Below are 16114 nucleotides of genomic sequence, written 5' to 3'. Positions count from 1 at the left end.
ATTTATTTTAATTGGAGGCTAATTACTTTACAATATTGTATTGGTTTTGCCATACATCAACATAAATCCGCCACGGGTATACACATGTTCCCCATCCTGAACCCCTCTCCCACGTCCCTCCCCGTACCATCCCTCTGGGTCATCCCAGTGCACCAGCCCCAAGCATCCCATATCCTGCATTGAACCTGGACTGGCAATTCTTTCTTACATGATATTAAACATGTTTCAATACCATTCTCCCAATCATCCCACCCTCTCCCTCTCCCACAGAGTCCATAGACTGTTCTATATATCTGTGTCTCTTTTGCTGTCTCACATACAGGGTTATCATTACCATTTTCTAAATTCCATATATATGCGTTAGTATACTGTATTGGTGTTTTTCTTTCTGGCTTACCTCACTCTGTATAATAGGCTCCAGTTTCATCCACCTCATTTTAATGTGTACAATATAATTAGGTAGACATTTTATCTTTAATTTGCAGTGATAAAGGTGTTTTCCTGGTCATTCATTATTGAGTACGCTTACCCTGTTTATATCTGTGGCCTAAGAGGGCATGTTAGCTTTCAGAAGAGCAGTGTTGCCGTTTCACAGCACACAGCCCTGTACTCCCAAAGCCTTTACATGGTGTTAGTGGTATTTAAAACTCTTGAGTCTAACATTTTATAGGTCAAGATGATCTGAGCTTTCGTGATGAACTGAGCTTTCACGATGAACTGAGCTTAGTTACTGATATGAAGCTAATTTAGGCTAGGAATGTTACATGGAATGGAAGCCTTCTGCCTTCAACTGTTAGAAACTTAAGCAAACCATGTTAGAAACTTAAGCAAACCATGTAAATCAGAGTTTTACATGGTTATAGAACTATGCCTCACTTCTGAAAATTATCTTTCATTCATTGATTTATGCTTTCAAATAATTACTGAGTTGTGTGGTGGGCAAACTAATGTGTCAAACACGCTAAGATATTTGGGAACAATTGGTAAGAAAATATATATTTTTAAGTGTACACACTGGTGTTTCTGAAGTCAGTACGTTTTAGAATAAAGCACAATGCTAGCCATGTGGTTCAAAGATGCTTTAGCATATGCTCCCCCTTCCAAGATATTATAATCTGTAAAGAAGATGAGATACATACAGAAATAACTCTGATACTAGATCTTTCAGATAGCACAGTAGATTTCTAAAAACTGATAGAGAAAGGAAAATGATGTGCAATGCAGTGAGGTAGGAAAATGTTGAGGGAGTACTGAATAGGTCTATTAAAGGAGTTATACAACTTCTGTCCTCACTTTTTTAAACTTTCTAGACCACACCACATCTTATTAATGTTCTCCTTCCTTTGGGGTGTTCTGAATTCTCTTCTTGCAATTAGACTACACAGGAAAGGATTTTTCAAAGATTGAGTTCTTTATATATTTCTCAAAATTAAGAAATAGTTACATAAAATATTATATTTAAAATTTTAAACTCTGTAATATAGAAAAATAGCACTAGGGTTTTAAGCCCTTCATATGGACTCTGAGAACAACAAAGTTTCACTTACAGAGAATGGTAAAACATAATTTCATATCCATATGTTTATTTTCTGCTTCTTAGATTTTGTTTGGATGTGGTATAATAAGTGTATAACTGTGCTTTCAAAATTGTAGGTAATTCTGTAACTAGGGTATAGCAGCAGATAATGTCTTGTATCACTGTTTCTAGTACCGGAACCACCAGTGGATATAAAATTATCTTTTCCTTCCTTCCATCCTTTCTGTCTTTCCATCAGTTTAGGTATCTATCATTTATCTATCTGATTTTAGATAATTTTTGCCTTTGTGACTGAGATGTAGCAGAGGGCACTTGCCTTGATCTGTGCTTTTTTAAAAAATGAGCACTTTTGGTAATACACTGTAGACTGAATGCTTATGGGTAGGTGTTCAGTTATCGAGAATGCCATCAGCAATGCCTTGTTGCTTTCTTATCAGCTACTTCCTGCTGTCAGCTTGGCACTTCTTTCAATAGAAAAGGATTTGCATCAAATGTAATGCCTTATTATATACAGCTAACATGGGGTTTTTAATTGTGCAAACACAGGAGACTCCTGCAGTGATAGTCAATTTGATAAAAGGATTAGATTATGAATATTTGGTCATGATTAAAGATTAGTTCTGATTTATCAGAAGTAAGCCAGTGAAATTTGCCATATATTTATCAGTTAGGTGAGACTCCATTAATTTTGAGAGTGTATGAACCACAGAGTATCCACCTCTTTATAATTCTCTGATGAATTTGATTGTTTATATTCAGATTATGAGTATTAAAGATTGTTTTTAGCCTTCTGCACCTGCTCTACTACTGAGTATCCCATGAGTCTGTGGTTCCAGGCTTTTGTTTTTATTGTTTTTCGTCTCTTGTCTTACAGAATACTTAGGTAAACATCTCTACAAAATTTCTGCAGTTTTTATTAATGTAAATGACATTAGTATGTACCAACAGGAGATTTTCAGTTGTTCCTTCAATTAAAAAAACCCTCAGTAAAACATAGAGGAATGAGAATTCCAATTTAGGAAGTAGTTACTGAGTGAGCACTTTTTGCCCTAAATAGGACTAGGCATTCCAAGGAATTTAAAAGAAGCCTAACAATATCTAACTGTGGAGATAAGACTAGGGTCCTAGAAACAGCTGAAGGCATTCATGGTATGAGAACTGATACAATGAAGTGCCTAACACTCTTTGGGGGTGTTTGAAAAAGAATATAAACAAAAACATAAGGAGTTTACAGCTTAATTTTAAACATGGAAAATACTGGTGAGTTAAATAACAATTGTATGCAAAATATAGAATAGAGCCACAAAGCAGAATATGATTAATTGCCAAATTAATTATATAGACAGTTAACTGCCATAGGGAAAGGAGAGAAAGATCGCTTCAGGTTCGCGTAAATGGGGAAGAATTGAATACTGTTTGGCCAGAATAGTTGATGTGCTAGCCTTTTCTTCCTCTTCCTTAGTACATGCTTCTTGCAAATGTGCGTTTCTTCTTTGGCTTGCATTAAGGGCATCACTGTGAGTTGGAATATAGGAGATGCTCAGACTATTAGTCTGGTGTCCTCAGTTCAAAAAATGCTCTACCCTCAGAGAAAAGATTCTTCAAATGGTTCTTCCATAAGGGAAAAATAGCTCAAGAAGTGTATAGACAGTGTTTTCTGTGAGAATTCAGATGCATCTTTTTAAATTAGAATAACATAAGGATAACAAGATTATGTTTTTTATGAGGCACAAAGTTAAACCACATAATTAATAAAAAAGATTCATGACTTGCAGAATAATTGCATAGCATTTTGTTTTCCGAGAGTTATCCCTTTGTTGACCATTAACACTATGTATTTCCCTGTCCTCCAGCATTAATGTATCAGTTCAGTTCATATTATTAAGATACTGCTCACTTTTGCTTTTTCGTCTCCCTTTTACACAAAACATTTCTATATACTTTTTATAAGCTTTATAAGTTGCATGAGGAAAATAAATTACTGTAAAATAAAAGTAATAAAAAGTGCATTTAACTGAAAAACAAGTTTGATGAGGAAAGAATGTACTAAAAGTTGTGAAAGATTTCTTACTGAAAGAATTCATTTTGGGTAAAGAACAGCAGTGCTTTCTTGCCTCTTGATTAAAAAAAAAAATGAGCACATACAGAATGTAGTCATTTTAATAAAAAGCAAAAAAAAATTTCCTGAGTCAATTTTAAATACTTTAACAAAAATTGTATTTTTTTGACATTACTTTTGCCTAGATAGTAGATTTTTTAAAGCCACATCACCAAAAGTCTTATGAATTTGTTTCTGTGCTTTCATTTTGATTACATAGGAAGTTGTGTGAACATTAGCTGCTGTACTGTAATCAAAGTGAGGTCTGTAAAAGAAGAAATTTATTAGCTGTCAATTAGACTAGAGATGAATTTCTTTTATATGCAGAGATTTATATTAGACTGAATAAATGACATCTCATGAAACATCTTGGGAGGCAGAAAAAAAATATTTATGGTATAATTTTCCTGTTTGTCAAAATCACATCTAAACCAAGGGTGTTATCTTTAAGGGGAATTTAAAATAGGAACAACAAAAATCTAGTTTACTCAATTTTGCCCTCTAAAACTCCTTTTAGTTGCATGTTCTTTTGCATTATTTCAAACTCTAATCCTCTGAGCGGGCAATTAACAGACCAGAAAAGCCATTTGTGAAAAAGAAGAGCCATAAGAGTGAAAATATTTCTTCACGGAATGATCTTTAAGAAGTAAATAATTACAGAAGGCAAAGATTTTGGATGACCAGTCTAAATCTGAGGATAATTAGAAGGAATAGAGTATGAAAATCAAAATGCTTGAAATATACAACAATTCTCATAACAAGACTAATTAAATATTTAGGAACCAAAAATCCCCTCACAATTTGAGGAAAAATAACCCATGACAAAAGGGTCTGTAACTTTGCAGATAATTAGCAAGGGTTATAGAAAGGAAAAACATCATAGATTGGCTCCAAGGCTCTGCAAGGTCATGTCTTATTATGCTGTGTCTTTTATATGGTCTGGTAACAAGTTTCTTGCTAAATTTAATCTAACTAGGTCATCCCATAGTGATTTCCCATTTCCCTTGTTAAAAAAATGTGATAGTTTCTGCAAGTACAAACTATAGTAGGTTAACATTTTTATAAATAATTGTTCTTAATTGATACAGGTCATAATTTTTTGAATTATTAAAAGCAGAGGTCTTGAAAATTTGGACTCAGAAGCAGTATTTTTAAAGTACTTCAAATATTTATAGTTTTTATCCTCACTTAAATTATCTTGTTCTTTTCATTAAGTAGTTAGACCTGATGACCCTGTGAATGAACCAGTCTCAGTGGCATGCTTTGTAAATAAATATTTCTTATTTTGCTATTAAAAGCAAGTGCATTTTTGTTGAATATGCATTTCTACAAACAAGAGATTTTGTACTGGATTAATAAGGCTCTGAGTCCAGCCTAATTTGCATTAAACTGACCCCAAGGTCCAGTAAAAACTGCAAGGAATTTCAAAGGTTCCTAAAACATAGAGAGTTGTTTTTAGAAAATCAGCATTGCCATTTCAAAAACCTTATTTTAGTAATTAATGTGGAATTTTTGAGGGGTTGTTTTTGAGTTTCTGAGATGCAAATTTAACTATAAATATTAAAGAATGCATACTTTGTGGTTTTAATTCCTAATACAGAATGATTATGGAAGGTATCAGTTTCATGTTATCCCTGTTTTCAACACAGTAAAAACTAGAATGACAACCTTCTGGATAAAAGCCTACACAGGATTTTATATCAAGCTTTTGTTGATTTTCTGTAGGTTACCTGATACTTATTTTTTTCATTTTCTATTCTTACATATTTGTTACATATGATAAATTTTTTCAGTCAAATAGGTTTATATTTAAAATTGATAGGCCAGAAAAATAATTTGTAGTTTTGCATATAGTTATTTAAATAATAAATTGACTTTTTCTATACTTTTTTTTCAAATACAATTGCAAAGATTAAATCACAGTCACAATTTTTAAAAAATTAGGACTATATTTCAAATTTTTGAAAATACCAGTATATAGGAAAAGGAATGCAATAAAATTATATATTATTTTTCCAAATTATGTATCCACGCATGTATCAGTATTCAAATATATTTTCCTAGAGATTAGGGTAGCAACTTCATTTCAATAATTCAGTTTCATTTCAAGGATTTTAGAACACTTTAGAAAGCACAATATATAATTCTTTGAGTGTAACATCCTAACATGCCTAAAGAATTAAATACTATATGATGGATAGAAATCTTCTACAATACACAAATTATTAAATAAATTATGAGAACATAGTTATGTGACAAATGGGAACATTACTTTAGGAGACCTCTTTTTTATCATATTAATTACACATCATTTAGCTTCCTAATGTTATGTTTATATAGCAATTAGTTAGGCTCACAAATCATCATTAATAAATATTTAAAGAAAGCAGGACCCACTTTCCTTAGCTGTTCAGAATGGAAGTTTAGGTGATAAAAGAGCGTTTCATTATGCAGTTTAAAAAAAAGGCTTGATTTAACATTCAACTCAGTTTCCCTCTTTTATCTGTGAGGATCGTTGTAATTTTATATTTTGGGTCATAACTTCTTTTTATCCCCTCACTTTATTTGATTGCTTTGTTTGAGAAAATTTATTTGGGAACGTAACTATTCATGTTTTAAGGTTATCTGCTATGTGTGTAGAAAATATACAGTAAATACGGACTCAGAAAGACAGGGTCCCAGTGCCTGGAGTACTGCATTCCTTGATCATTTGGAATTGTTAGTGCATGCAAAAGTTATTTGGAAGATAAAAGGTACTTTTTCCTCCACCCTTTAAATTAGATCTGTCTCCCTAGTGTTGTATTATTGGCTTTTGTGATACAAAACTCTATCCAAATTGACAGAATTCTCTGAGAATCAAGTACAGCTGATTGAAGCAGAATTAGATGTTTGATATTTATTTTCTAATAACTTTATTTACAAGCAGCAGTAATCAGATTAACCATTCATCATTATTCATTCAAAAGCAACTACTGAATTGTTATTATGTACCAGGCATATAATCACCTCCAATAAAAATGTATAGCCTGACAGTTACCTTTTTTCTTTATTTTCATTTTATTTTTCTGTCCTCTCTAGTAATGTTTGTAAATTTTAAAAATTTGTGTGCTTGAAGATAATACAATTTACTTTTTGACATATGATAATTTTTTGGTAATTGAGACTCAAGAATGAATATCATTTCTAGTCTGTTAATTAGGGGATGGGTTTATAGTATCAACTGTAGGCATTCTGTCCAGTTAGAAAAGTGCAGATTCCCCATTTGGATGTGGTTTAAACTCTTCCAAAGTACTCCTGTGAATGTGGTGTTTACATTTGGCCCTTTGGAAAGGAATATCATCACATGTTACCCTTTTTCCTTGAAAGCATTTATTTCATCTCCAGAAGGTATCTCAAGAAAGAAACAGACTTGTTATTACTCGTATTTTATAATTGAATTTAAAAAATAACAGATGCCACTAAGAAATTGAAATTATTGGAGCAATCTACACTACACATACATTCTCAATAAAGAATTGGTCTAATTCTAGAGGGTGACTCCAAATTTCAGCAAACACTAATTTTTAGTTTCTGTCATGATACATTGAGCTTTTCTGTTGAATGCTGGAGTATTTGTTCAAGTCGGTAGATTTTGCATTTTTAATCTTCCTTAGAACTGTGGTGAATAATAGCCCCTGGCAGGAGATAATGAAATTTTCTTAATTTATATTTTCAAGTAGAATCTTCAATGGAAAATGGCATCCTATGGCCTGGAGACATAGCTCTAGAGTAAGTTTCAGGGGAGATGCAATAATAATTCAGTGCCATCAAAACAGGAGTGATGGGACAGTGAAGAAGTAATTTAAGGAAGAAAAGAGAATGTGCCAAAGCTTTTTTGTAGCATATCTAATGATCTGGGGAAGATTCCCAATGGTTTTTGGAGCATGACTGGAGAGACTAATGTTATCTTGCCAAAACAGAAGCCCCTGCTTAATCAGCAGAACAAGACTATTGATTAAAACACCTCTCACAATAGATTACACATGGAATCTCATCTCCATACTTTGCACTTGGTAAAGTGTAATAATGAGCAGAAGATAATCAAAAGAAGAGTAAAAGCAATTTGTTGGGCATTGTACACTTCAAAATTAGAATTGGAAAGGAAACAAATTTGCTGACTACTTCAGCCTGTTTTTAAAGCCATATACAGGAAATCATATGGGAAATACAGGGGATGCTCTGGAAGAACAAAAGATGTTCTGCACCTTTAAGGTTTGCAAATCTATGTCCAGTTTATATAAAGGAGTACTTACTCTTACTGATATTTTTGTTGTTACTGGTAACTCATATTTGTTGAGGGATTGTGCAAAGGGTTTACTTTACATTATCCTATTTAACCTTAATGACAAACTTCTAAAGGAGGTATTATGGTTTACAGATAAGAAAGCTAAGGTTGAAAGGTTTAGTACATTGCTTATGGACTCACAGTTAAGTAAGCAGCAGGGCTGGAACTAAAACCTCAATTCTGTTTTATTCTAAAGCCTCAGCTTTTAAGCACTAATCTCCCCAATTAGCAAATAATTTTGCTTCTGAACAGCGTCAAATGATATGGTATACTGATGATTTTTATATACTTTATTCTCAGATTATAATAAGTAATGTGTGCACTGTTCCTTCTTTCATTTAGAGTTCTAAAAGATTAAGGAAAGCAACATATTAATAGTTTATTTGCATTATTGATGTTTCATTAGAGATGAAGCACTACTGTCCACAAAATAAAAAGATAATGTTTCTTTAAAATACCACTGTTAATCTGTGCTGATAATTTCTAAGTAATTTCCATATACTAGTATGTAAATTAATGATAATATATATTTATAAAAGACATTTTTATCAATTACACATTTTTCTTGGCAACATTTATCTTAATTTCAAAAAATACTGTAGATATCTTAGAATTTAATTTTGAAACCTAAGAACATTGACTACCTCTAAAAAATAAAATAGACTTATAATACTTTGAACTTCTTACCATCTGCTAATTGTGATGGTTAAAAGATACTCTAGATATTCCTGAAGGTATTTTTCTCTTACATACTCTGCACAAACCTAGACAATATCACTGACTTTAAATATCATACTCTAAGTTTTGCTAATAAGCAGGTATACTGGTACTCCATTATACATGGAAAGTAATCTAATAGACCATTAATCTCCGAAACTTTTTGTTTTATTTTCTTCAGCTTTTGAGATGTACATTTAGCTTTATTTTTGAATATAATTTTTCCCACTAGAGTAGAAAGACAGGAATGATTTTCTAAATAATTTTTTAAATTCAGATGTTTTTGCTCCATTTAAAGCAGCTCTCTGGCCTTTAAAGCAGGATTTTGGATTTTCTGTGTGGTGGGTTTTATGATTAAAATGTAAATTTTATGAATATTAGTATCAGAAATAACTATATTCTAGTATCTCAACTTGATCATGTTACCAAGTATTTATTATTAGATTTATTTTACTTTACATATGGAATTCTAAGGATGAGTGTTACATTATTTATATATTTTAGGTTTGAAAATTAGAGGAAGAAACATTTAATATGATAGAAAGTTGTAACCTAAAATAATGCATAGAAATAATACATAGGTGATTTTTTTAATGGTGCTTTTAAACCAGTGATGTGAAATAATGTGTAGCCTTTTACCTAAACATGCAAACTTTGTGAAATTTTTAGAATGTCATTAGAACATTAAACATGACTATATGCTTAGAATTTGAGATTTGAGTACATATATAGTTTTACATTTACTTATTCGATGATGTTAAATCATATATTATATCCAAGAAATTGCTTAAAGGTAAATTTTTGTAAGGACTGCCTTTATGTCCCTTGAGTTCTTTCTAAAAACAATAAATAGTATGTTTTCCTGTAGTTGAGCTACTTTATTAAAATGTGTTTGAATAGATAAGTCAAAGGTTAAATATAGAAAAATTTGCAGTGGTTTCATTGGGTTTTGATTTGATTTCTGTTACTTTTAATGACATCTTGTGTCTAGGAAACATAACATATTTTTACAGATTACCAAAAATTTTATTTCCAGGTGTATTTAGTATTATATATTTTCATTAGCTAGGAAAAGATTACACTTTCCCTCTGTTGTTGAAAATGGGCTCAACATATGATATATACATGTGCTTAGAATTTGTACTTACTGAGACCTCTCAGGTTAGGAATCAAGGGATCCTTGATTCTTATGATCAAAATTAGCAATAGAAGATACGTTAACATTGTAAACTGTACCATGTACTTGCTGCATAAATCATATTCATCACTAAAGGCTTTTCTATGTCACTTGTATTTTATTAAGACTTATAGAGCAAAAGCATGTGTTCCCATATATAATCTAGTCTTTACTTAGGTACCTAAACCTGCCTCTAACCCAGTGGTCCCCATAAATCAGAATCATCATTGGAGCTAGTTAAAGCAGATTCCTGGGTACTAACTCCAGAGTTTCTGAGGCTGTTAGTCTTTAGTGGGGCATGAGAATGAATTTCTAACAAGATCCCAGTTGATGCTCCTTGTCTAACAACCATATTTTGAGAACCAGTGCTTTAACTATCCTAACTCATTGTGTATCCTTACAAACATCTAATAAAATAAGTTCAGTTATTTAAAAGCTGAAATGTTTCTTTATGAGAACAGTAATTCCATTTCCTTCAAGTCATAATTTAAGTCCACCTATTTAAAAAACCCAGTTTATCCTCTTCTGCCTTGTTCTTATTCATACTGAATTTTTATGTTTTGCATTTAAGAAAAGTATAAATTTTTAACAGAATGAGTCCCCATGGTATTACTAAATATACTGATACTTTCATTGTTCATATAGCCATACCTTTATGATAAATCTTTTTCTCTGGAGGAAGAGAGAAAAGCTCAAGCCTGGAAATGTTCTTAGGGCTGAGAATGCAAACAGCTGAATGCCTTTCCTTTCTGGGCTTAGTTGTGACTTTTTATTTTCATTAGAATGAAAACTTGAAGCTGAGCAGTTGGTGGGAATTTACTTTGCCTCTGTGGCTAACTAATTGCTTTCTTTTTCCCTGTCTTCTTAAATAATAGCAGTTTGTAGTTTTACAGCCTTACTAACAGCATAATGGTGAAGGAATTTTGGGATTTTTCTTAGTACTAACAGCTCACATAGGGTATTTCCTTTTTCCTTGATCCCTTACACTTTCTGTATTTGGAAACTTAAGACTACTTGCTTCATTCATAAAAGAATGTACATAGTCTGTATTTTTATTTCCATCATTTGGTCCTCTAAGATTTTAGGTTTTCTTTCCCATCAATCAAGATACTGATATGCAAATCTGATATTCTTGCACCTTTGTGTTCCTCTTCTTGCTGACCCTTTACTATTTTAGTACCCATATTCCTTTTTTTTTCCTCAAGATTATTTTCTTGCACTTCTGATACGTAAAATAAACCTTTTTGACATCTTAGGAGGCTGTGAATTCTAGAAGTCTGTATAACTGTATTTGTAGGAACTCCGTTAAGTTTCTTAACCTTTTCAATTTTACTTACACACTTAGCTCTAAAATTAGTACTTTTTGCTGTCTTGTGCAGTGTGATTATTAAGTGAAATAAAAATTGTGTGATATAAATTATTATAATTGCTTGTGACATTAATTTGAACTTGTAATTGTGGTCAAATGACTAATTCAGAGTTATTCAGAAAAAGTAAATATGAGCAATTATTTTTCATTTTATGGTGTTTATCTTCTTTTAAACAAATTAATGGAAGCAATACTACTTATCTTTTATATACTTCCTGCAAACATATTGTGACATTGATTGTTATTTTATCAGGTTTCTATCATGAGTATATTTTGAATAAATATTAAGATTGTTTTTATAAATATTAAAACATGGCAGAGCTTTGTTGAGTGGCTATAACATGTATATAGAAGGGGTATATAAAAGGGGTATCTAACCCACAGGAGTTTAGATTTCTTTGTTTTTGAGAAGTCTGAGGGTGAGATAAAGGGAGAATCTTTGTTGGTATGAATAAGTACAAGCAAGGAAATTAACGATTTTAATTTTTGATGGGGACTAGATTAGTGGTTGAGAATTCTTGAGATCAAGAAACTTTAAAAGAAGTGATGAACTCTTATGAAATTAAGAAGAAAGTGAACCAGTTGAAATAATAGACATTGATCTATTGAGAAATCTTAAATCCATTTGTGATTTAAAATTTTAGGATATCAAAATTTTCCATGAGTCATGTTAAAATAATTCATTTACACTAAATGGAGAAGCACTGGCAAATTTCTTTAAATGATTGAACCATTTAAGAGAATTACTGAATAAAGGGATTTGTGCATTAGTTTAATATTTGTATAAGCAATTTTAGTTATAATTTACTTAATAGTTAAAGTATCCACTTGAAGTTCATTTTATTATACCTTGACCTATAAAATTTGCATAATTGATCCTATAGAAGTTTTTAGGTCTTGCTGCTCTGCAGGGAAAATCAACCTGGTTTGAGCTGAAGTGGCTCGAAGGTTCATGACTTACATACCCACTCCTCTCTGACACAGTTCTCCTTCCCCTTACTTGACTTAGTTGTGCTAAAAACTAGGCTTTCGTTCTTTATTTGCCATTCTATAGTCTAGTAATGCACTATGGAATGTCTTACACTCAAATTATTAAGTAAATTTTGTTAAAATGCTGTTGTTCTGCTTGCTTTGTCTTCCTAATTTATATACTGACAGAAAATATGGTAAGAACCCTGCAAACGTTCCATTGGGTTGTAATCAAGTCAAATTTAAAAGAAATTAAATTAAAATTAAATTTAAAAGAAAGTTAAATTTAAAAGAAATAGTTCTTGCCTTTATATAGCTTATAACAAGATCATTGGGACAAATTCATAGAACTTAAATAAGTAATCATCTTGCCTAGAATTCTAACTTAATTCTAATAGTCTCAATGACAATGAATCATTGACAACACAAAATAAGAAAATACTGCCAATAGGAATAAATACGGCATTCCAGGTCTCATATTAGTGACATTCTTTTTAATGTTGTATTTCAGGGAGTGTTAATTTAGAAAAAGTGACTGTATAATCATATGTTGAAAATATATTGATCTGTGAAAATAGTGAGTGTAACGCAATGCTTAGACATTCACTATGTACCAGACACTATGCTAAATGCTTTCAATGCATTCTATCATGTAGGTAGGCCAAAAGCACGGAAGGTGTAATCCATTGGCTTGGTATCTGGTATTCAAGAGTGTATAATATCTGTAATAGGATACAACACAAAAACCTGATTTAGAGAATAAACTTAAAAACCTGGCTCTTTCTCTGTTTTAATATGTTTTCAAAATTTATTTCCACGCTGTTCAATTTATGACTCCATCTTTTGTTCAGTTCCATTCTTCTAGGTGCAATTTTAATTCTTAAATATAGTAGGAAACCAAGTAAGTTTTATTTTCAGTACATGTTGAACATGTCAAAAACTTCAATTAAAATGTATACTAAAATAACAGAAAACTATCAGTGATTTTCTTTTTATTTCCAGTTAAAAATTCATTGTGACCCATGGTACAGAGGTATGACAACATAAATAAAATAGGACTTTTTGTATCTCTTTATAGTAAGCTATTATCAGTAGAATTTTTAAAAGTTATGGTACTAGTTGCTTAAAGACAATATGGATCAGTTATCTATTATATTTTTATTAAGAATAAACAAATACATTGTTATTACACAAGTTTGATTTGTTTTGTTTTCCAGGTGCAACAATCGAACACAGTGTATAGTAGTTACTGGGTCAGATGTATTTCCTGATCCATGTCCCGGAACATACAAATATCTTGAGGTCCAATATGAATGTGTCCCTTACAGTAAGTATGAAGTTTATATTTTTCACTTTCTACAGCATTTCTCATTGATGCTGAAAGAGGACCCATATGAAAGAAGCATATGTTTATGGCCTACAAAACTATTATGCATGCAGAGCACTAACAGACTTGGGCCTCCTATTAGCTTCATGAAGTGTGGAAGGAAGCCATAGTGTGAAGCTGGCCAAGTGTCTGTCTGTGTTCTTAAGTGTTTGGCTTTTAAGGCTAGTGTTTTTCCAGAAAACAAACTTGAATTAGCTATTCAATAGGGCTGATAGAAATCTGTACTTTTGCCCAATACCAGTTGCTGACAAATTGGTTTGGCTCACAGTTTTCTAAAGAAGGAACTGACTTCAGTTTTAATAGTAAGCTACTTGAATGGCTACCTGCTGTTGTGGTAACTTTAATGCCTGGTAAAAGCTACCACTGCAGTTAACTGAGGCAAGTGCTTTCCTATTTGTCCCTTGTTCTTAAAGGAGCAGTCCTTTACCAGATTTGGTGATAAAATCTTAACCAAAAAAAATAGATGTAACAAGTATGTAACACATTTTTAATTTCTCAACATCCATTTTTAGTAATATCCTTTAGCAGGATATTTAAAATTTAATTGGAAACTTCATAAGTAGGCTTCAGCTAATAGTGTAATTTTGTGTAGTTTTCCTTCTAACCTCAGAATTCATACTTAGAATTGTATTCTGCATTTTCAGTAGGAAAAAGCACTTTAGATGATTAAAAAGATTAAATATATTTTGTTTGGTATTGTTCTTATCACCTTTACTTTTTAAATTAAAAAAATATATATATGTGTCATGTCACCTTAATTCACAGGCATTTGAGTTAAGAATTCTTTAGCAGAAATTTTATTGATTTGCTTTAGGAGGACTTCCCTCCTTAAAAAAACGATGGACTCTAATAGTGAAATTGCTTTTTCCAGAACCTTAAAAACTAGATTTCTATGCTTAAACTATCAATATTTCTGAAAACAAAGGGCCAATTTTAGCTAACTATAGTATGTCCAGTATGGTAGTGATACATTCTTACACATCCCGTGAAGGCGCTGTCTCTCTTCTCTGCCCGCAGTTTTGATAAATTGCCTTTGTGTGGGGGATCAAAGGCCAAACACAGATTATCTTTTCTTTTCATTCCTGCTCTGTGTTCCTGTGTTACCACGAAATGGATGCTTTTTATGTTTTCAGTATTTTCTATACCATTTGTAGGATTGGAAGCCTACTGAGTGCACTGATCTTTATATCATTTCTCTTGTGTATAGTGTTGGTGGCTCACATAATCATTCTCCTGTGCCATTAGAGGAACATTGTATTCTTTGGAGCTAACCAAAATTTTGTTCCGTAAAGTCACTTTCGCATGAATTCAGCATGGTCTCTGTCCTCAAGTTAGAAAAGGAATACAGCATCCATTCCCACACAGTGGAATCAGTCAGAGCTGCCAAGAATTGTCTCTCTGGAGCCAGTTCCTGTAACCTAGTCTGTAGATCAAGAACAGTGTTAAGAAAATATTATTTTCAGACTTTTAAGTTATTTCTTGTGCTTTTTAAGAAAGGAAAGTGTGGATATCTTCTGGAACATCTAACTTTCAAAATTTTACTTTTTCAGTTCTCCAGAAGTGTTGTACATTGTGCACCAAACTTGCAAATAGCTATTCTCAAGAGAAGTATTTGTTTTTTTTAGTGTCTGTCCTTTTAAAAAAAAAGACAGTAATCAATTTGCTGTTACCTTTCTAGATATTTGCACGAAGCAGAAATAAGTCTGTGGCTTTGTAGAAACTACTCCTTGCTAAAGAATAGAAGTAATTATACTTCCTATATACCGTACAGTGGTGACACACTATAAATTCCAGGACTTTCACTGCCAATGATCTTTTTAGATAGTTTTGATCTTATTTTGGGTCTGTGTTATCTCCTCAATCTCTTTTCCTCATGCTTCTGTCTGTTATAATCATCTCTCATACTTGGTTTTATTTTAATCTCCTAGCTTTCACTTTTCCCTTGTTTTAATAGTGTTTTAGTAGGTTGTAATGTTTGCATACTCCTTTTATCCTTTGCTTAGTTGATAAAAACTGTCCCCAACAAATAGCATTTATTATGTGTCTGTTATCATCTGGCTTTATGCCACTGTCTATCCTGAGCAAATGCCTCAGGAACATATCCATCCCAAACTATTTTCTCTTAGTTTAAAAACAAAAATTCAGAAATTTTCCATGATCTCTGAAAATTTTATAATAAATTTATGCAACAGAGTCCATTACACATGCTGTAGTTTGTTTTACTTTGTATGTTTATAGACAGACACGTGTATTATATTTGATTAGTAATTGAATGAATATGCATTTAAAACAAGTCATAAGGATCCTATGCATAAAGGAGAATAATCAAATCAAAATTTCCGTGTCCCATAGGCATGATTTGTTTTTGGTTTTTGAATCCTCTTATTTCAAATTAAGTTTTTAAAATTATACCATAAATTTAGCTATGTTTTAGTTGATGAGTAAAAAAAACTTTTACTATTGATATGTCGTTATTAATGAATAAACAAGATTATTTAGAATGAAATAGTGTGTCACTTCAGATACAGAGTATGTA

The 16114-nt window shown here is 31.8% G+C and overlaps 1 protein-coding gene across 1 annotated transcript in view; it reads left to right on the top strand.

Moving 5' to 3' along the window:
• ADGRL2 (adhesion G protein-coupled receptor L2) overlaps window positions 1-16114 on the top strand; it is a gene marked incomplete at its 5' end in the record, with an annotated part of 710493 nt that overhangs the window by 640870 nt on the left and 53509 nt on the right. Inside the window, 1 exon segment of the mRNA NM_181013.1 lies at window positions 13409-13518. Within this exon segment, the coding sequence (NP_851356.1) occupies window positions 13409-13518 (110 nt within the window).

Source organism: Bos taurus, chromosome 3 (genome assembly GCF_002263795.3).
Source record: "Bos taurus isolate L1 Dominette 01449 registration number 42190680 breed Hereford chromosome 3, ARS-UCD2.0, whole genome shotgun sequence".
Lineage (NCBI taxonomy): Eukaryota > Metazoa > Chordata > Mammalia > Artiodactyla > Bovidae > Bos > Bos taurus.
Note: the sequence above shows the minus strand (reverse complement) of the source record. Positions and strands in the feature narration are given on the sequence as shown.